General features: G+C 44.8%; 1 protein-coding gene across 2 annotated transcripts; it reads left to right on the forward strand.

Moving 5' to 3' along the window:
- The first annotated feature begins 472 nt into the window (after positions 1-472).
- On the forward strand, positions 473-19,971 carry UBE2QL1 (ubiquitin conjugating enzyme E2 Q family like 1). Of its 2 annotated transcripts, XM_030508748.1 has the most exons (3): positions 760-1,613; positions 1,668-2,115; positions 18,623-19,971. In XM_030508748.1, the coding sequence occupies exons 1-3, from the start codon at positions 1,294-1,296 to the stop codon at positions 18,752-18,754; spliced, it is 900 nt and encodes a 299-aa protein (XP_030364608.1). In that variant the 5' UTR covers positions 760-1,293; the 3' UTR covers positions 18,755-19,971. The 2 variants fall into 2 exon arrangements, with proteins under 2 accessions (XP_030364598.1, XP_030364608.1); XM_030508738.1 differs by having other exon boundaries at positions 473-2,115.
- The last annotated feature ends 1,858 nt before the right edge of the window (positions 19,972-21,829 follow it).

The raw sequence follows: 21,829 nt of genomic DNA on the forward strand, positions 1-21,829 counted from the left end.
GTGGGTAGATGTATGCACAGTAAGTACATATATACCATCATAGACTGGTTTGGGATGGAAGGGACCTTAAAGATCATCCAGTTCCAATCTCCTGCTATGGGCAGGGACACTTGCCACTAGACTGGGTTGCTCAAAGCCCTGTCCAGCCTGGCCTCGAACATTGCTAGTGCCATACATATCCAAATACATATATATATGTAAAATATAAATACACATATATATACACATATGTAATACAGATGCATTTAAATGTAATTATGTCCATGCACACTACCATACAGTTCTTCTGTACCTGCATATGTACCATATACACGTGCATACATGTGCGCTAAGCTCCACATATGACGGTATGTAACTTCCCAGCCGTGCGATCAATGACACACGCACACTTACGCGTGCAACCCCGACCCACCGCGCACCCGTGGGTCCTTCCCGGGGTGGTGGCTACCAGCGCCCCGGCCCCGCTGTCGCCGCCCCCGGCCCGCCTCGCCGCCAGGGCCGCGCTGCCCGTGCTGCCGCAGCGCGGGGCGGAGCGGGCCCCGCCGAGCCCCGCAGCGGCGGTGCCGCCTGGCGCGTAGGCAGCGCGGGGGGCGCGGCGGGGTCTGCGGCCGGGGGAGCCCCGAGCGGCCCCGCTCCCCCCCCCCCGCCCCGCCGGAGCCGCGCGGCCCGCCCGCGGGCGGCGCCGAACAAAGGGCCGGAGCGCGCCGCGCCGCTGCGGGCGGGCGCCGAGGCAAGGGGCTGCCGCTGCGGGCCTCGGCCCCCCCTCACCGGGGGGAGGTGCCCGGCGCGGCGCGGCGCGGGGACCGGCCCGCCGGGGAGCCGCCGGGGATTGGCTCGGCCGGGTGCGAGCCGAAGGTGCCGGGGAAGCCATCTGCAGCGCAGGCGATTCCGCCGCCGCCGCGCGTGGGGGGAGGGGGCTCTCCCTTGCGGCCCGTTTGAGTCTTTTTTGATTCCTCCCCCCCCCGCTTTTGTCTTTTCCCTTTTCACGGGATCATGGCCACGGCGGCGGGGCCGTGATGTCCCCGGCAGCAGCCCTGCTGCTGCTGCAATGCTGCCCGCAGCAACCCTAGTGAGGGGAGGTGTTTGAGCGGCGGCCGCACGTCCTCCCCGCGGCACCGCCGCCGCCGCCTTTCCCCGCGCCCCGTGCGACCACACCGGCGGGAGAGGGGCCCCGCCGCCCGGCAACAGCGGATCCGCCGAGCGGGGCTTTAAATTCATCATCGTAATATTAATAATAATAAACCCAACCCCGCAACCCATCAAGGCGAGAAGGAGAGCGGAGCCGCGCACAACATGGCCACTCTGCTGCGGAAAATCGGGCTGATCCGGCTGCACAACCGGGACACGGAGGACCCCAAGCACCACCACCACCGCAGCAGCCAGCAGGGCTCCTCGCTCAGGGGCAGGGGCAACCAGAAGAACAGCAGCAACAAGCCGCAGCCGCAGGGCCCCCCCGGGGGCGGCGGCTGCAGCAGCAGCAGCAGCGAGAGCAGCCCCGGGGGCCACAAGAACAAGAAGGCGCCGGAGCTCGCCAAGCAGCCCTCGCAGCCGCGATCGGGCGGCGGCAAGGAGAAGCCGCGGGAAGCGGCCAGGGAGCCCGGCGCCGGTAAGGAGGCGGCGCAGCGGCCCGGCCCCGGCCCCGGCTCCGGCTCCGGGTGCGGGTCGGGGCCGGCGCCGCTGGTGCCGCTGCCGTCGGGGTCGGGTCCGCTGGCGCCCGCGGGCCGGCAGCAGCACTGCACGCAGGTGCGGACGCGGCGGCTGATGAAGGAGCTGCAGGACATCGCGCGCCTCAGCGACCGCTTCATCTCGGTGGAGCTGGTGGACGAGAGCCTCTTCGACTGGAATGTGAAGCTGCACCAGGTGGACAAGGACTCGGTGCTGTGGCAGGACATGAAGGAGACCAACACGGAGTACATCCTGCTCAACCTCACCTTCCCCGACAACTTCCCCTTCTCGCCACCCTTCATGAGGGTGCTCAGCCCGCGCCTGGAGAACGGCTACGTCCTCGACGGCGGAGCCATCTGCATGGAGCTGCTCACCCCCCGCGGCTGGTCCAGCGCCTACACCGTGGAGGCCGTCATGAGGCAGTTTGCGGCCAGCTTGGTCAAGGGGCAGGTAGGGGGGCCCGGGGGCTCTCTCTCTGCGAGCGTGTGGCAGGGCGTGCGTGCCTGTGTGCATGTTTGGATAGGGACCCCAAAGGGCAGCGGGTGAAGCCCTGCCTGTGGCTGACCTTGGCCAGGCCTGGGTGACAGCTCTCCCCCAAGGACCTGGCGTCACTGGTGAGAAGGGGACAGGAGCACACATGTTCTGCTCTGGGGTCCCTTCTCTGTCAGGCACAGCAGAGATACGTATGGGGCAGCTTGAAGGAGCAAGGAGCACGTGCATCTGTCGCGTCCTCCTGCACATCTTTTGTCCCTGTGCTTGGCTCTGCTGCGTGTGGCACCAAGATGTCATGCTCATTGGCACCAAGCTGTCATGCCTGTTGCCCCTGAGAGGCATCTCCCTCACCCCAGAGCAAAAGGGGCTCTTCAGGCTGCAGCGGGGTTTGGGATTCAAGTCCTCCACCTCCTGTCCTTTGCCAACTAGACAGCCATACTTTCTGGTCCTCTCCGTGAAGGGCTGCCGCTGGCACAGGGCGCGACAGCGCTGGAGCTGCTGCCCCCAGGTCTTTGTGTGGTGCTGTCCTGTGTAGCATCCCTCGGGGGAGAAGAAGCAACCCCGGGTTTGGGGCTTGGTACACAGGGCAGAGGTGTGGCACAGGGTTACATCTGGAATTGCTGCCTGAGCTGCCGGCAAAGTTGTGCCAGTTTATAACCTCGCTGCCCGAAGGAAACAAGTCATTTCGGGCACGTACTGCAGTTGCAGCAGCCAGACAGTTCCTGCCAGTTCTGCTCTCTGGAGGAGGTGCCTGGTTTCCCCAGCAGAGGATCTCATCTGAGCTGAATCAATGTGGTTTATGCTTTTTTTTTTCTTCTGCAGAGTATCCTTAGAAGTATTTCTTAAGCTGTTTTTATTGAATGGGTAAATATTGCTGGTGAAACTCACAGACAGTCTTTGGTTACTGTAGTGGGCAATATACACATGACTGTGACAGGGTGATTTTCCTGTTCACTTAATGAATGCCCTTGAACCCAGGGGACATGCACAGCTCCACGTCTGTGAATAAATGATGCTAAGTAACTTCTTAAATTCGTCTCTTGGAAAGGAGGTGGGAGGGGGAAGCGTAAATAATAACATATTTTTCATTTGCTTAAAAATGAGGTTACTCCTGTTTGCCTCTGTGGAACTACTTGCATGAGCAGAAGTGAAAGTTTGGGATTTTTTAAGACTGAGAATTAATTTTTGATTGTTTAAAAGACCCTTTTGTAAATGGCTGTTGTCCTTTTTCTCTGCTTGATTTGGGCCTACTGCTCCTATTTTTAATCAGATAGTATTTTTCTCTGCACTTCATTTGAAGAGGTCAAGTTTCCTGGGTCACCTTGGGATATAAAAAATAGGCGAAAAAAAGTGCTTTAACTTACATTGAGCCTGGGGTATGTTGAAGTTCTGTAGCTACTCTGACTGCGTCTCACTATTTGTTAACCCACCTCTTTTTATAGAGATCACAGCTGTCATTATTTTAAACAAGATTTTAGAAGGACAGTGCTAAATTATCTATTTTTTATATAACAACTGTATAAAATTTTTATAACAATTCAGCATATTGCTGAATATTTAATCTGAATGTTGACTGTAAAAGGGTTAAATTAAGATTTACTGGGATCATAAAATGGCTCAGTGAAGAAAAGCACTAAATTGTCATATTGGTAATAAATATTAAGCTATATAATCTGACAATTTTCTTCCCTAAACCACTCAAGAGATTTCCAGAAAGCAGTAGTAATTTCTGATAACAGGGGGTGTTTATGTGTGCATCATTAACAAACACATTTAAAATGCAAGATTTTCGGTAACATCCTTCCAGAAGTTTACAAAGTTAATTACAAAAAAAGAGAATGAAAGGCAGAAATAAGTCGCTGCCAATAACTTAGTAGTTAAATAGGTGCAATGTGAACGTTTCAACATCTTGGATCGTTCATGCCAAGTGGGAAGGTTAATAGGTAATACTGGCAGGACGTTTAATTTCTGAGTTGCAGAGGTGTCTCCTGTGATGAGTTGCCAGCCTGTCACCATAGCCGGGCTCCGTGTCATGGGAGCCACGTCTCTGTAATCGCACTCCCCTCGTTATGTAATCTCCACTCCATTGCATAATAGGGCTCAAAATACGACAGGCGCTCCCCTGTCCCCGTTTCATCTTTCATTTGACAGGTAGTCTACTTTTCACTGGTTTAAAAAGGAAAGCGGGGCTGCCGAAACACCGAGAGCCAAGGCGCCACGCTTCCCAGAGCTGCGGGGCTGGTTTTGAGTTGCTTTTGCCGTGCGGTGGCCTGCAAGGAGCCGTCCTGAGCAAACAGCAATGGCTTACACCAGGTTAATTGTGCAATTCCTATAAGCAGCCTGCATCCTGCAATAGCGTGGAACACTCAGCGCGCTTGCTATTAATCAGAAAGGCTGGAAGGGCGAGGGCCGTTCTCCACCGCCTCAAAACGACCCTGCTCGAGCAAATGGCGGCAGCCACGAGGCCGAGCAGGAGATGGGGCACTGCCGGTGCCGGTGGGTGAAGGGGACCTTCTGGAGAAATGTCACTGGTTCGCAGTACCACGGTTTGGCGTGAAATCATGGTGAATACTCGAGCCTGTGACGCATCCAAGCGCGCCTCGCTGGCGTGGGCCTCCGTGTGAGTAGGCAGGAGAGAAGTTCCCGCCAGCGTGCGTTCCTCCTTTTGGCAGTTTGAGTGATAAAACCGAGGTGGCTGATGTCACTCAGCGTTTCTCATCAGCCCCGTTTTGCTGTGCTGACTGTAACGCTGCTGTTCTCTGCCAGCTCTTCGGGGAGAAGCGCAGCGCTTCTCAGTCTGTTGTTTTGTCAGAGCTAACAGTAACCTATGGACGTATATGACCTTCTCCTTTTTGACAAAAAGTGATCGAAAAGCAGACAAAACTAACACTGAAAATACATTTTCAGGCAGTCAGGATTCTTGACAAATCCAGATATTTTAAATGAATTTCACAGACCTTTTAGCAGAGTAAAAGAAAAATTGAGAGAAGTCCTTCTGGCATCTCACAGGTGAACCATTTCACTCAGGAGCTATGTCAGTAAGGAGATGTAAGTGTGCAACGCAGAAAAGTAGCACTTTTCTGTTACTTTTCAGCCTTGCACTCGTATTCAGGGAAACCCGAGTCCAGGTTCCCAAACCCAAGCATGTCTCCCAGGGGCTGGATTTTAAATCAGGGTGGCTGTTTTGTCAGATCTCACCAAGCAGGAACCAGGCAACTCAGGTGACCTTGCTTGAGAGATGTCCTACCTTGTAGGGTGTGCTGCCTTTCTCCCTGTCATGAATCTAGTACTGCATTTTTTGTCTGGAAAAAAATTAAATGGAAGAGAGACAATTTCTGTTTGAATGAAACAATTCAACAGACCGAAACTATGCTTTTTTATTTTTTTTCCCCAGTTTTCAAGGGGGAAAAAAAAGTTAATTAACAAAGAAGTTGGGGTTTGGTTGGTTGGTTGCTTCAGTTATTCAGCTGAGAAAATCAATTATTCACACAGCTCTAGTCAGTATCTTGAGGGGAATTCTCAGTACATCAAAGGCCTAAGACTGTTTATCTGTCTGGGATCCAGAATCTTATTTTTAAAAACTTGGTGGTGTCCTTAACTCAACTGTAGCCTTGGTTTTAAGGGGATGACTTTGTACTTGCTTCGTGCACAGTCAGCTGCTCACTGGCTCCCATCACCATAGGTGAAAGCTCAGCCTTGCCAAACCAGTGCAATGGTAGCCCTGAGCCCCGGCAGAGCTGGGGTGTCAGCCAAGGAGGTGGGGTGATGCCAACAAAATGATTTAAATACCAGTTGTTTGTTGTCCTGGAGGCAGCTGTTCCACATGCCTGTCTAGGCAGAGCCTCCCGTGTCTGTCTGTCTATCCAGGCTGGGGAAGTGGCCCTTTCAGTGTTACTCCTCTGCAGCACCCTTTAAAGCGGTTTATTGATAACTTAAGAGAGATGTAAAAACATATATGTTGCTCTCTGCTTCCTGATAACAGAGCTGTTGTCATGATAATACTAATAACTGAAGGAAGGAAGGGGGAACAGTGCCAGTGGTAGAAGAGTGATGAAACAGCAGGAGGTTTGTCACGGCTTTCCTTGAGTAATACACATGAGGCCAGCACCCATGTTTCAGGAAGGAGCTGTCTCTCTTGTCTGAAAACATGGTGGATGAAAAGTAGCAGACTTTGTCCAAAAGTAGCACAAGTAGATTTTGTGTCCTGAAATACATGTTGTTTCTCACTCAGGAGGAATGGTTTGATGCTGGTTTGGTGGAAGTTTTAAAGAAGACAAAGTATGTATGCCAATGTCCACATAATGCATCAGGAATATTTTTGGTTTATTTTTGAGAACAGCTAGCAAAGATGTATCTCAGTTCCTTGAGGACTTTGGGCTTATGATTGCATTAGTGCTGACCATTATCTGCCTTGTTCACCTGCTTTACAAGTCCCTTGTTCTCTCCATGGAGCCTGGGGACAGGACTGGCAGCCAAGGGCAGCTGTCACGTAACTGGTGACTGCAGATTATGTCATGGAAAAAGTTGTTCGTTTTGAGGAATATACTCCCTTATATTTCCAGTGAATAGAAGGAGCATAGAGATTTTGTGAGGACATACTAAAATAGGAAGGGGGAACCCCTAGTTACAAGTATTCTTGCTGTGGTGGGCCTCTGTATAATGTTTTAAATCAAAATAAAAATGTAATTTGTAATGAAAATTTGTTTTTCTATTGGAAAATATATCCCAAATTGAAATAAAAGTTGTTGCTATATAGTACTTTCATCCCTCATATTGTAATGTTAGAAATACCTCAGTGGAATCCTGTTAGTTTGCTTCAAGGGGTATGTGCCTTGTATGACTGTTGGACTGATTTATCTTTCCATTTTAAAAATGTAAGTATCCCAGCTGACTTCTACCAGATAGAAACAGGAGAAATGGACTTATTTCATGAAAACAGACACAGAAGGTAGCTGTTAATCATAGTCTAAATTACTCCCTCTTCATCCTTTCAGACAAAAGTATGAGTGAGCAGATAGCAGATGGGACTTGTGCGGTGTCCAGGAGGTCAACAGACTCCAGTTCTTTCAAATACGCATAGCAGAAATTAATTGCAAATCCATGGGTTTTCATACTCCAGATGCTGGGTTTGAGGACTGTAGCCGTGAATAAATCAATAAATCAGCTAATCTCAAAGGCTGCAGAAATGTGTAGAGAACACGGTGGTCTCTGAATTATTTGGAGCCATTGTATCCTGTTAGGGCCTTAAAAAATAAAACTGGCTTGCATTTTGATTTCAATTAGCTGTCTGAGCAAATGATGCCAGTTATATTCAAGGAAAGAAATGTTGCTTTAGGTCCATGGCCGAAAAACATGTTGACTCATACAAAAAGATGACAGAGGAGACAAAGGATGTATTTATGGGGCTTGTTCCCCATGAAAAGGTATAAATGCTGGGCCAAAGAGGTAACAGAGTACTGTTTAGCTACAGAGGAAATTAGATATATTTGCCTTCTAAGATATCTTCTCTATTGCAATTGAGAAACCTGGGATTTTCAAGCTGAAGTTTAAGTGGGAACATATATATTTGCTATGTCGAGATGCTAGGACTGATGAATGGGCTGGAAAAAATACTGTTCATGTGTACTCTGATATATTGCTGTTCTGACTATCCGCTATTATTATGCAAATATAGTCTACTGAGAGGAATGAAGACACAGGGATTCCAACTCGTTGAAGTGGGAGGCTGGTTTAATTCTTTTAAAAAGCAGGGGGGACATAATCTCCATTTTATCCCTTCAGGACATAAAAAGGAAAATTTTAAAATACTTTCAACTATCATTCTTAATGTTAAAATAGACATCAAGTAAGTTAAAACACTAAATTGAAACAAACTACTTATGTTAAAACATGCTTTTATGGCAGGTAGAACTAATTCTTCCTAGCAGTACATGGCTGATCTAAATAAGAATTCGAAAGAATTGCTGCTTTGGATAATAAGAAAATTGAATATGCTCAAAAGAGCATGATTCTTCTTCCCGGAATTACAAAAGAAGTCCTCATTTTCTTCAGTGGAAATTTTCAGATGGAACTGTGTAGCATTTGGGTAGTTTGTCAGGTACTACTTTGTTGAAGAATTGTATTTTTTCAACTGCAGAAAGCCTAGTCCAAAGAGGTGATGTTGTGTCCTCCTGGAGGAGTAACCTAAATAATCTACTTTCTATTGTGAGGAAGATTTACTCCTCCTTATACAGGCTAGCCTTGAAAATATGCAGATTTCCTAGCATCTGCACAATGCCCAGCTGATTTCCATGCATGACCAGAGACTTCCAGATCGAAGATTTGTGACTCTGCAGTAATTCTGGTCCTCGTATCACCAGAGTCTTATTGCCAGGCGTGATCTGAGGCATGTCCCCTGAGTGGGCATCTGCTCTCACAAAGTGGGACGATGGTTAAGTAACATAATACTAGCTGCGTTTCTTTTTCCCATCTAAGCTCCTTTTGGCTGATAAGAGTCAGGGAGAACTTCAGGGGCTGCAGTGGTTATGCTGTCTGAATGGCTCAAAATATGTCTTAAATTTAATGTGTGCAGGATCCAGTTGTCTCACTTGTAAATGGAATACTTGGTTTCTGTGGAATATCATCCCAAAATATCATCATGCTCTTCCAGTATTTAAAGGATGGTTACAAAGAAGATGGAGACTCCCTGTTCACAAGGAGTCACATGGAAAAGACAGAAGGGTAATGGGCACAAGTTACTCCTGGAGAGATTGTGACTGGACGCAAGAGGAAAATTTTTCACTTGATGATCAGGCATTGGAATACTCTCCCCAGGGAAGTGGTGGATTCCTTAACACTGAATACTTTTAGGATTCAGGGGGACAGGGTGGTGGGCCATCTAGTCTAGGTCATGCTTTGCCTAGAAAGGTTGGACCAAATGATGCTTGAGGTCGCTTCCAACCTCGTGTTTTATGATTCTATGATCATAGTATTTTTGAAAAGTGTGTGGGTTGGAGCTGGTCGTACTCCACAGAGTCATTTCTAGAGGATGCTGAGCACTCCACATTGTTGGTCTTTAACTCCGGCAGTAAACATCAGTAATTGAGTAGATCGTGGAAGCTGCAGGACAAGCTGCACAGGAAGGACATGGTACTGTTACCTAACCTGGCTGGCGGTAAAACCAGGACTGCACTGGGAATCTAAAGAGCATAAGCTAGGGAGAAGCATGGGTGTGCTTTGATGAAAGTAAATTTGCAGTCTTTTTATTGGTCTGCACAAAACAGTATGTGGGCATCACCTTACGGCATTGAGGTGATTCCTCTGCTGAAACAAGGTGCAAGTCTGCTTAGGCCCATTCCAGTTAAAAGTCAGACTGAGGAGTGGTACATCATGTGTGCCTGTCCTCAGCCATGTGTGGCAGATACTTACCTCCCCTGTGCATGGTACAGAGTCTATCCCCGGAAAATGTCTTTTTGTCTGCTTCGGGATTGTTAAAATCTTGCGTTGTTAAAATTAATGATCCTTATTGATTTAATCCTCTTTGCGCAGGCTCACCAAAACCCCCAGAACTTCTGCCATGACTCCTTCATAGAGTTACAAGTCAGTCGTGATTCCAAATCTGCATTCAAAGATGAGTGAAAATAAACCGGGGAAGGAGCTCAGATGCTTGTCATAGTCAGGCTTTATGAGCTGTGGAATGACTTAGATATTTCTCCTGTTTCTAGGTTTGTGCTACAAATGGTAACAAACTCCCAGCTACAGTAAGAAGTATAGGGCTTATTTCCATAATATGCACCCATAAAAATACCTAAAGCATCACATGCTGTTACTGCTTTTTCACATTTTCTATGTATTTCTTTAAATGACACATTTTCTATAAATTTGGCAGGATTATTTCTGTTAAATTATACCTAGTATTGAAGTGTTCTGTAATTGTTACGTGGAGGAGGATGTTTCACAGTTAGAGCACTTAGGCTGAGGAGAGGTGATCTGACTCTAGCTTCCAGGTTTTGCCACTGCCTTCAGGTGAAGTCATGGGCAAGTCATACAACTTCACTATATTCCTCTTTCCCACCTGTGAAGTACAGGTAATCCTCTTGCCAAAGGTCATTTGAGGATATATACTTGAAGTACTCAGAAGTGGGGACTCTATGAGTAGATGTCCATGTGCATCAGTATGAAACATATAGCAGTCAAGAGATTGACACGTTTGTATAAACGGGAAAAGCGCATTGGCTTGTGACTCTAATCTTACAAGTTTGATCTTAACTTGATTAAATGTTCCCGGAGGTAGCCTGCTTTTAATCCTGGTTGTTGTTTTTTAGCATCGTGAAACTTTGGTAAATTTGGAGACAGACATTGTTGTCTGAGGTGTTTGTCTTTACAACCTTTCTTAAAGGATGGATTGAGTTGCTTTGCTTTGCTGGGGTTTACATCCACGGTTGTGTTTAGCTTGGGTAGCTGCTTCAGGTTACTGATGTGGAGGGCCTGTGGGCTGAGGCAAAGACAGGTTGTCATGCTCCCAGTGTTTTCACCTGGACTTACTCTCAGTAACTGCTGGTACCTGATTCCACAGAGAGGTAGTCTGGGGAGCTCAGCAGAAGATTGAAAATGTCCCTTTGTCATTAGACTAGCAGATGCCCATTTGATGGCAGGGGACAGGGATCATCTCTTTTGACAGACACCCACCACATTGTAAGATGGCACCTTCTCCCTGGAGATGCTAGAGGCACCTTCCAAGAATGTGTTTGGCTGCCAGAATTTTCACAGAATCATGGAATAGTTTGGGTTGGAAGAGATGTTAGAGATCATCCAGTTCCAACCCCCCTGCCATGGGCAGGGACACCTTCCACTAGACCAGGTTACTCAAAGCCCCATTCAACCTGGCCTTGAACACCGCCAGCGATGGGGCAGCCACAGCTTCTCTGGGCAACCTGTGCCAGCACCTCAGCACCCTCAGAGTAAAGAATTTCTTCCTAATATCTAAATCTACACTCTTTCAGATTAGAGCTGTTCCCCCTTCTCCTGTCACTACTTGCTCTTATAAAAAGTCCCTCTCCAGCTTTCTTGCAGGCCCCCTTTAGGTACTGGAAGCTGCTGTAAGGTCTCCCCAGAGAGCCTTCTCCAGGCTGAACAGCCCCAGCTCTCTCAGCCTGTCTTCGTAGGAAAGGTGCTCCAGACCTCTCACCATCTTCATGGCACTGTGCTACAACAGGTCCACCGCTCTTTTCTGTTGAGGGCCCCAGAGCTGAACACAATACTCCAAGTGAGGTCTCACGAGAGCAGAGTAGAGGGGCAAGATCACCTCCTTTGACCTGCTTCTTTTGATGCAGCCCAGGATACGGTTGGTTTCTGGGCTGCAAGCGCACACTGAAGCTGCCTCATGTTAAGTTTCTCATCAACCAACACCCCCAAGCCCTTCTCCACAGAGCTGCTCTGAATCCATTCTCCACCCAGCCTGTATTTATGCTTGGGATTGCCCCGACCCAGGTGCAGGACCCAGGTGCACTTGGCCTTTTTTCTTGTTGTTTTGCCAATGTAGAGTTTGTCCCACCCATACAATGCGGGAAGGGAATTTCTTAACCCTCATCTGTACTGAAATCACGTTGCTCACTCTGTCCTGACTTTAGGAAAGAGTGAGGTAGAGCAGTGTAGTGCTCTGTAGCTGTCAAACAAGGACTGAGGCTGTAAGTGTTTGTATCGATTAAGAGCTGCTTGCACCAGACTGCACACAGACTAGTGAGTGTTAATAATTACTCAGCTGGAACTCAGATTTTTTTTCCTGGACAAATAACAGTCAACTCCCAGAAGGAGCAATTTAAAGGATGCTTTAAAGCTGGAACTTGCTGAGTTTTCACTTCTTTGTATGGATTAATCTTAAAAAGAAGACCAAAAAAGGAGTGGAAATACTGCTTCAGAAATTACACATTTGCAGGAAAACATCCCATTTTTAATTCACTTATGCTGCATCATTAACAGTATTTGTCTACATCATTTTCTATACTGCTTTGTTTTAGCTATAGCTAATAATTATATATAGTGCAATATAAACTGTGTGCAGTTTTTGAGACATGATTAGCTGTGCCTCATCAGTACATCAAGGAAAAAATATAAACCACATAATCGGGAGGAGAGACCATGTATATTGCACTCTTAACAGTGGTGCTGTGACACACTGAGAGCATGACAGTAGCTTGCTTTAGCATGGCTTTACTTTTGAATGCTTCTCTAAATCCAGTGGAAACATTTTCTCTGAAACTTGTTTAAATATTCTAGAATAAAACTGGTTCAGGCTTAAGCACTGTATTCTTCTGTTACTTATCAGAAAAGATTTGAGTATGTTTGCATAGTCTGCGGCTCTGAACAGTTGAGGCCCAAAGCTATTAGTCTCTGGCACATTAGCGGAGTATGTTATGTACTGGAGACTCCTAGTGTGCTCCAGCTCTTAGAAAATCCACCAGTTTTGCGTCATCTATGGAGAGGCCTGAAACAGCAGACTTGGAAAAGGGGCATATCCTTGTGGGTCTCCTTCGTGTCCTTGGAGGGCTCACCACAAATGCAGTGCGTGGCACAGTGACTTCCAGCAGTCTTTTATGTACCTCTCTAAACCTTTGCTTGTTTTCCGTCTCTTGACATTTACCTAGAAATGGGTCACTAGAGCCTACTATAGAGATCTCTTAAGAGATGAAGAGAGAAAATTAAATTGTACCCATACACCCTTATGCTGGCTTAAACAATGAGCCATATTTAGCCCCATATGTGGAAGGCAGGTATGGCGTCCCTGCCCATGGCAGAGGGGTTGGAACTAGATGATCTAAAGGTCCTTTCCAACCCTAACTATTCTATGATTCTATGATTTGCCCTTGGAAGACCAACCTTGAGTTATTTGCATATCCAGGACTAATGAAAGGAAAGCAAGGCTGAGGAGTTTGTGTTAAGATCAGTGCTAACAATGTGATGACATGCCTGCTTCTGAGTCTATTAGCTGTGTATTGTTTGCAATGAATACATCTTTTTGTTAACCAGTCCAGGAAAAAAATCTGGATGTGCCTGAAGGGTTTGCTGTGGCGTCTTAGAGATGTGTAGCACAGGGGCTTATGCTGTTTCCAGAATAACCTCAGTCTTGTAAGTGCTGATGACTGAATACAGTAGATCCTGGAAAATTTGGGACCTACTAACACAGGGATTTGCATCAGGAGAGGACTGAGGGCAGCCTTGAAGGATTCAGGACCTGGCTACATAGTGCCATAGCTGACCTGTGTTGGCAGTTCAGCTCCAAGTATCCAAGTTGAATTTAGAGATCTTCAGAGGTCCCTTCCAGCCAGCACTTCGGTGATTGTATGATCCTGTGAAAGGACGGCCACCATTATGTAGTCCTGTCTTTCCAGGTAGTGCCAAAAGTGGTCTGACATGGAAGTACATCTGACACTGTGTGGTATGCCAAAACTGTTGGGATTTGGTCTGGGAACTACTATGGTTGGTTTGATGAGAGAGAGAGAAATCCTTTCATCACTGCCAAAGAAATGCCATTGAGGCCATCCTGATTCTGGAAATACCAGAAAAAAAAAATGTCAGGACTGTTTTTCATGAGACACAGGCCACACGTGGGCAGGTACATGCTTGTAGTGGGATTACAGGGCTAAAGAGCTACAGGCTTCATTCTTGGTATCTCAGTACAGGACTTAACTCTGTCTTTGGACTTCATGACATGGTGGTGTTGGGGAAGAAAAGATATGGCATATCGCTGATGATGATACCGAAGGACATTGAAGAGCTACTAGATGTTGAGTTGAATATTTTTGAGCATGCACTTCAGTGTCACATAGCCTTTGCAAAGGAAGGTCTGCCCCTCTACTCTGCTCTCATGAGACCTCACTTGGAGTATTGTGTACAGTTCTGATGCCCTCAACATAAAAAGGAAATGGAGCTGTTGGAGCAAGTCCAGAGGAGGGCCACGAGGGTGATAAGAGGGCTGGAGCACCTCCCATATGAAGACAGGCTGAGGAAGTTGGGGCTGTTCAGCCTGGAGAAGAGAGGTCTCTCTCGGCATGGAGACCTCATAGCAGCCTTCCAGTATCTGAAGGGGGCCTATAAGGATGCTGGGGAGGGACTCTTCCTTAGGGACTGTAGTGGTAGGACAATGGGTAATGGCTTCAAACTTCAACAGGGGAAGTTTAGATTAGATATAAGGAAGAAGTTCTTTACAGTGAGGGTGGTGAGACACTGGAATGGATTGCCAAAGAAGTTGTGAATGCTCCATCTCTGGCGGTGTTCAAGGCCAGGTTGGACAGAGCCTTGGGTGACATGGTTTAGTGTGAGGTGTCCCTGCCCATGGCAGGGGGGTTGGAACTAGATGATCTTAAGGTCCTTTCCAGCCCAAACTATTCTATGATTCTATTATTCTATGATGGATTCATGATCGTGGAAGAATGTGGAGACTACTGTGGCATCACTGAGAAGTAGAAGAGCTCCCAGATTTGCCCACAGTGTTCTTTCAATATGAGTGCCAAATCACATGTGAGATTTACCTCAGGTCTTTTGCAGGGACTGTGCTCCAGGAGGTCTTTCTCCTGACAGATATAAGGGTTATAGACTGGATCCTTATCAGTTGTTCGTTCAATATCATTAGTTCAGGCAAAGAGTAGACAAGTGGCGTGCAATTGCTCAATGCAAACCAGCTGCAGTAGAAGCATGAGTGAGTGAGGAGGCTGAGTGCTGCACGTATTCTTCTGCATTTCAGCATGGCTGCGTAAACCAGTTGGATGCTATGGCATTACTTTCACCTTTCATATGTTTCTAGCTTGTTAAAATTGTATCTTGGGAAGTACATGAAGTCACAGCAGATGGCAAAATCTGAAATGTTCTTTCCAACTTTTTATCCCTTTATGAAAAGCACTCCGTGAGTGTATGAAAGTATTGCAAGTATTTAAATAAGCTCCTGGTGCGACTTCTCAGAGCTAAAGTCGACATTAATATCTTTATGAAAGGCTTTCTTGGGTTTTCTCTGTTGTTTTTAATCTTTCTGGAATGTTTTGATCTTGTTCAGATACTGGTTTGATAACTTTTCTTGATCTGGTATTGGGCACATCAAAACATTGGCCATGTAAATGATCTGTATTCCTTACCACAGTAGTAGCGATATGTGTGGTTTAGAGATTGGTCAAAATGCAGTTGTGCACAATTGAGCTTTGGCCAGCATTGTGTTTAAATACTGCATTTGCTGTATTTATCATATTTACAGAATGCAAATTACAGCTCATAATTTCCTGACCAGAGTTTAAATGACTGCATGTTTAAGCAGCGGTCTGAAAATAAACTTTAGTCACAGCTGGTAATGGTGCCTGTTAAAGTGTTTGATGCTTTCTTTTATAATTGTGTCTAAAATGCCTTTTTTTTTAGTTAAACTTGGGAAGAGCTTTCGTGGAATGGCAAAAAGCTAAAAATCATTAAGATGGTAGATACCACCAGAATATAGACTCCGTTGACTGAAATTCCAACCTTCTTTCTTTTTACCTCAGGTTTACTTGAGGCACCAAAAAGAGAAACTTTCAGTCCATGAGGTTATATTTTATCCAAATTATAAACACCTGACAGGATATTGGTTAATAAGAGCCAGTGCTAACCATGCCACTCATAGTTTCTATGTAAACATAGAAATACATGGTCTACACTGGGGTAGGATTAGCTGGTCTTTGATGATGCAGTTTACGTGCAACCTCCATATGGTACCAGAATGGAAGTGGATTTAATGATCTGTTATGTTAATAACAAAGAAGTATGAGAATAAACTCATGGAATGACGCTAATTTAATCTTCTGCGTCTCCAGTAACATTTTAGATGATGTGATATCCACTGCATTATTGCAACACCAAAGAATTCTTGCTTAAGTTATTTGAAAGCAGTACATAGCTGACACTGAACATGAGCGATAGCTGTTCTCAATGCAAAGATCCTATTTCTAGGTACTGATTAGTATTAATACTTCGATAAAGCTGGGGAAGACATGGATCATACTGTGCTATGAAGGTATCAAAAGTATCGAAGCCTATCAAATTATAGAAAATGGTATGTATAAGACAAGAAATAGCAAATGGACCTAATCCAGAAATAAACTAGTAGAGTAAGTTTATATTTGCTTTCAAAAGTATTCCATTGGTGAGATTTTGAGGACAGTATTTCCTGCGCTGATTTAATCTTCTGTTGTACTTCACTTTATCTTTTCCTTTGTTTCTCTAATATGCTTCCAACAAAAGCTCAGATTAGGAAGAAAATACAAAACATGTTTTGTAGCAACAAAAACACTCCTGCAGGATATGCAAGATAATTAATTAGCCAGTAAGATTTTAAAAATATGTTACCCAGTTTTAATTAATTATTCTTTTGTCACAAATAAAAAAGAACATTTGCTAAGAAAATTCATTGTCAGGGTTAAATCAAGTATGATTCAGATCATCCTTATTTGGGAAATATTAACTGCCAGATTAGCATGGGGATGGGGAAGGTGTCTTGCTGTTTAGTCTGTCAAGGGTTACTTAAAGAGGAAATACATTGCTAGTCTGAAAATGGCAACTAGGGAGAAAGGCAAGGAAAAGCATCGAAAATTGCTATTTTTGTGAAAACCAGAAGGGTATATATTAGCTGTGAGTAAATGGAGGTGGGAATTAGAGGCTGTTCCTAATCTTTAGTTAAGGTAGGCTCTGAAAGAGAAGTCAAACTGCACAGAAAAATGACTTGTTAAAACAGGAGCAGGAAACAGATCTTTTATCTCATGTGTCCATAGTTTTGTTATAATAGGGACGTTGCTGCACAGAAAAGCCTATCTGTGCAATATCGTGATGACTTTCTAGAACAAAATGATTTGTCCTCACTGTAGACTAATCTTCCTCATTTTAGTCTGTAAAAATAACTGTGATGCTTCAAAGACAGAGTTCAGGGTTTTTCCCCCTTTTTTCCCCTCTATAAACATGATTATTTTCTCTGTATTATTTGTTGCATGCAATTACAAATGACAGGTTTTTGCTTAAATTCCAAATTAACAGTAAAATATGGGAGGCAAATGATGGCCTGATGCACCATTTTGAGCAAAGGAATGGAAAAAATGAGAACATACTAGCCTGGTTCTTAATCATTGTAACACTGTAATATAGGATCTGCTCATCAAATGCCATTTATTCTGAAAGAGACTTTCAGTCCAGTGTATCAAAGAGTTATTAAAATTATTAGACTTGTGTTTTTAATAAACTTCTATTTTGTTACAAATCCAGTAGACATAGAGACTTTAAAGGGTGTTATTGCTGTAGAGTGGAATAATTCTGCAGCTATAATTGTTTCTTGTGTCTCTGTTAGTTGGTAATTGGCATGGACCAATGTGAAAAATAAGGTAAGCTATTAATAACTCAGTAAATGTCTCTGTTAGCAGACAGGGTTTTGAAATTATATACTGCCCTGCTTTTAGAAGTAATATTTGATTGGAAAGTAATGAAGATACAGTATGTTTAAATTTGTGTATTTCCATTTATTATCAAACTTGTCATGAAGGGGTAATAAATTAGAATTTTTTATGTAGGTTGAAAGCAAGTTAGTTTTAAGGTGCTCCTGCCTTTAAGAAATGCCAGAGCTATTCATTTCTCACGGGTCAGGTTAGAAGAAGAATGGAGCGTGTTTTGTGGGATGGATGTAATTTTTAGTGACATTTTGCGTTGGCAGTGGGGTGTGGGAGGTGAGATATTGGGTAGCCCTGAGACGTAGCACACAGAAACACTCTGCTTTATGATGGTTCTCCAGGGCTGCTGACTAGACCATATTACAAGTGTGTCATCAAAATTGGTTTGGACACTCTTTCCGCCCCCAGCACCAAGCTGGTACCTCAGCACCATTTGCAGCCTGCCTCCTTCTCCACCCAGAGCTGCTGACCCTGGAGGACGAGAGTGGGCTGGGGAGCCTCCTCCTCTCCCGCGGCTGAAAAGGGCTGCTGGGGATGCTCACAAAATCCTCCTGTCCCCAGGAGCCGCCTTGCCGAGCCGCCTTTTCTGTGGCATACTGGTGTGCTCCTCGCAGTCCCTGTCTGCTTAGGGCTGCACCCTTGACCATGTGGGGTGGGCATGAGGGTCTACATGCCAAATACTTTATGGTAAAGGTCCCCTCATTTGCTTGCAGGGGTCCCACGCAGCAGAGATGGAGGCAAGCTGTGTGGCACAGCCGCAGCAGCTGCCGCTGGTTGCTGCATGCAGGGCAGCGTGCCAGCACAGGGGCTTGCTGGGAAGAAATAAGCCCAGCAGTTGTCTCTTTCTATTTTTTTCTCTCCTTTACTGCATATCATTTTTAATCATCTCTGATAATGCATGTGTCTGCCCCAGTTTGGGCACTGTCTGCTTTCTGGTACCCGTAAGTGAATGCCTCATGGCCTGATGCGTTGAAAAGTTAAGCTGTGGTTTCCAGCTGCGTGTTCACATGTTTAATGAAGGTTTTCTTTTTTGTTTGGTGCAGGGCCGTATCTGCAGAAAAGCTGGCAAATCAAAAAAGTCATTCAGTCGAAAGGAAGCTGAAGCAACATTTAAGAGTTTGGTGAAGACCCATGAAAAATATGGGTGGGTCACCCCGCCGGTTTCTGATGGCTGATGTTAGCAACCTGCTCTTGACAAAAATGCTGAACAAAAGTACTGTGACATCTCCTCAGTGCTGTACACCGCCCATCCTTTTCTACTTCAGCTTCAGTTACATACCATGAATGTCAAGGAGACATCTAAGTTATTTATGAACAGATGTGTTTACAGAGGGAGAGGAAAAAAAAAATGCTGTGTAGGATTATGTTTCAAGACTGGAGAATGGTCATCATTGAAGTCACTTGAGCGGATGCTGAGATTGCGTCATTTGCCCCCATACAGCCCACATTGTCTTCAGCTTCTTTCCATGACAGCAGCACCAAACAGCAGTACTGGAAAGTCTATCCATTACTGCTCAGTTCATTTAAATGTAAATGAAACAGTTAATATTTAATAGGGAAGCAGTGCATTGCAGGTACATGTTTGCTGTGCTGTTTATCTTTGTCTCCTAGCAGGTCAACATAACTTGAAGATTTGTCTTTATGTGGAACTGTGGTCTGCTGTGACTAAATTTAGACCTCATTTGTGCTCTATATATGACCTTTAATTCTTAAATGAAACGAGAATTAAAATGCTGAAAGGTCCTAGTGTTGAAAAATTAAGTGGAATCACCCAACCGGTTACAATGTGTTATCTATGCTGATATTGTGATGTGCTGTTCAGAAATAAACCAGTGCAGTTAGCTGAAGGTTAGGTGGTTTTTTAAAACGCATCCATGCCAGGGCTCGGTGTGGTTGGTTGGTGGTAGCAGAACCATTATTACCCTGCTGGTACCTTCTGCAGTAGCATGTGGCCTGTCAGTTCTTCAAAATGGCAAAACAAACGAGTGGAAATGGACAAAGCAACCTTAAAAAAATACCTGCTTAATTTTAAAATGAGATGCCAGTAAGAGAGTAAAAATTTTCAAGTCAAATGAAACATGGTTTGTAAGATGATTTGCATGACTGGAATTTTCTTTTTTATTTTCACTCAATAGACATTGTATGTACTTAGAGCCCAGTATCTGAGAAAACCCACTGATGTATATAAATGTCCTATTATTTAATCATTAAGATTTAAGTTTTCTGGTAAACAAATTGAAAAAGAAAAAAAAAAACCACAACAACTTTCTAAGGGACTCCATAAAAGCTGAAGGTAATGTTCAGAATGGTGTAAGAAAAGCATTGAAAAATGTGGATTCCGAATGGAAAATCATATTGGACACGTGCTGAATAAAATCACCAGTATCGTTTCTGTTGCCTCAGGAATTTAATCATTTTGGCCAGCTTTTGTATTCAAAGTAGTAGGTTTTCTATTGTGAAATTCTAAGCACCTTGTAGATAATACCTGTTGTGGTGATACTTTAATTGAAAGCAGGACAGTATAGATTATAAAACTGATTTGGACGGGGAAGACAGTGTGTTTGAAAACACTTTCCATTACATGGCTAACACAAGACCAAATCGAAATGGTTCACCAGTTTCTGTTTGTATTACAGCAACAGTGGAGACTATGCAGAGAGCTTTGGAGGGTTGGAGTTTGGTTTAAAACTACACACAGCAGAGAGAAACAAAAGAGTAACGAAGGACAGTGGTGTTTAAGCATAAGCAGAGAAGCAGCAGAGCAGATGTTTGTGCAGTACTGGTGCAAAACCACTGCTCAGGTTCTCTCTAGATGCTTTGCCAGTGTATCAGTTTGTCAGCTCGATAGGGGGAAGAATAATCAAAGCCTTCACCAAAATAGCTATGCAGGTCAGAGCCGCTCAGTTTTGTGGACATAGCTGGTTTCTTACACTTCTCATTTCCGTCAGCTGCCTCTTCTCTTTCTCTGACCATTGGTGGTACCCATGGGATATGCCTTACCTCAGTTATAAATGGAAATGTTGGTACTGCAAATCTGCCTAAATCTTGCTGTGGATTTATCTCGCCCTGCTTTATACTGGGAGACAATACTATAATCAGTGCATATATACTTTTCCGCTCAAATTGTATATCAGTTCTATGCATCCAGCAGCAGAATGTGATTTTTGAGTGAAGAATAACATTTCAAATAATTTATTTCCTCAGTTTTATAAACACTTCTTTTTTCTATCCTTTCTGAAAGAGGAAACTAGTATGTTTAGGCATCAAATAATTTGTAATCCCTAGTAGGACTCCCTGAGAACCTATAGAGGGATCAGGGATCTAGCACTGGAAAGCATAAGGCTTGTTATTTCCCTTTGGAAAAGCTCTTCCCTCATCAGCACAGTAAAATTATGTTAAAAGCAGTGTGAAGGTGTGGTAAATCTTGGAGGGAGGTTATTTCTTTTCTGCTGTTTTTTAACCTGTCTTCTTTTTCTGTCAGTGGGTTATTTTAAATCTTCCTGAGAACCGTATCTTTAATATTTAATTAAAGGGTTAGCTAAAAGGAACATAGTGGGTGGATTGCTACCACTTCCCTCAAACCTACTTATTATGTGTCTTCTTAAGTGTGCTTTAAATAGTTATAGCAAACATCATCGCTAAAAGTCACAGTTACTTTCTGGTTGTAGGAGGTTCACTATATCACTCAGAGCCTTGGAGCAGTAGGAGAGGCAAATCAAAAATCTGGAGAGCTTTGAAGCTGCAGCAGAAGGGGAGCAGAGCGCGTGTGGTAAGCTGCAGCAACAAATCGTGCAAGGAAGAAAGAAGGAAAAGTACACTGCATGAACTAGGGCAGGATGAAGTTCCTGACGCACCAGAAATAAGGCTGCTCCTATTGAACAGGCAATAGTTTATAGCAGGAGCAGCCTGTGCTGGGGGAGATACCGGAAAAAGGGGACAGCAGGGAGCGCAGAAGCGTTATGCTACTGACCAGGGAGGAAGGGAGATGGCTGGTTAAGAATGTAGTTAATGAAGAGATTTAGAAAGAGGGTTGATCTATTTTAGGGAAAATTAGTTCATGTTTTTTGCCTAGCTGTGTGCTAGACGGGGTCTACTTTCTCTGCAACAGACAAGCCTAATGAGAGTATTGGGAAAAGAAAGGTCTGTGAGAGGAAGGAAGAGAGGAAGATCTGAGAGAGAAGTGTAGGCTGAGGAGGATGTAACTGGGCAGCTAAAACTCAGGATAAAAAAAGTCTGGTGATGGAAGGGTA

The sequence above is a fragment of the Strigops habroptila genome, chromosome 1 (assembly GCF_004027225.2).
Source record: "Strigops habroptila isolate Jane chromosome 1, bStrHab1.2.pri, whole genome shotgun sequence".
NCBI lineage: Eukaryota > Metazoa > Chordata > Aves > Psittaciformes > Psittacidae > Strigops > Strigops habroptila.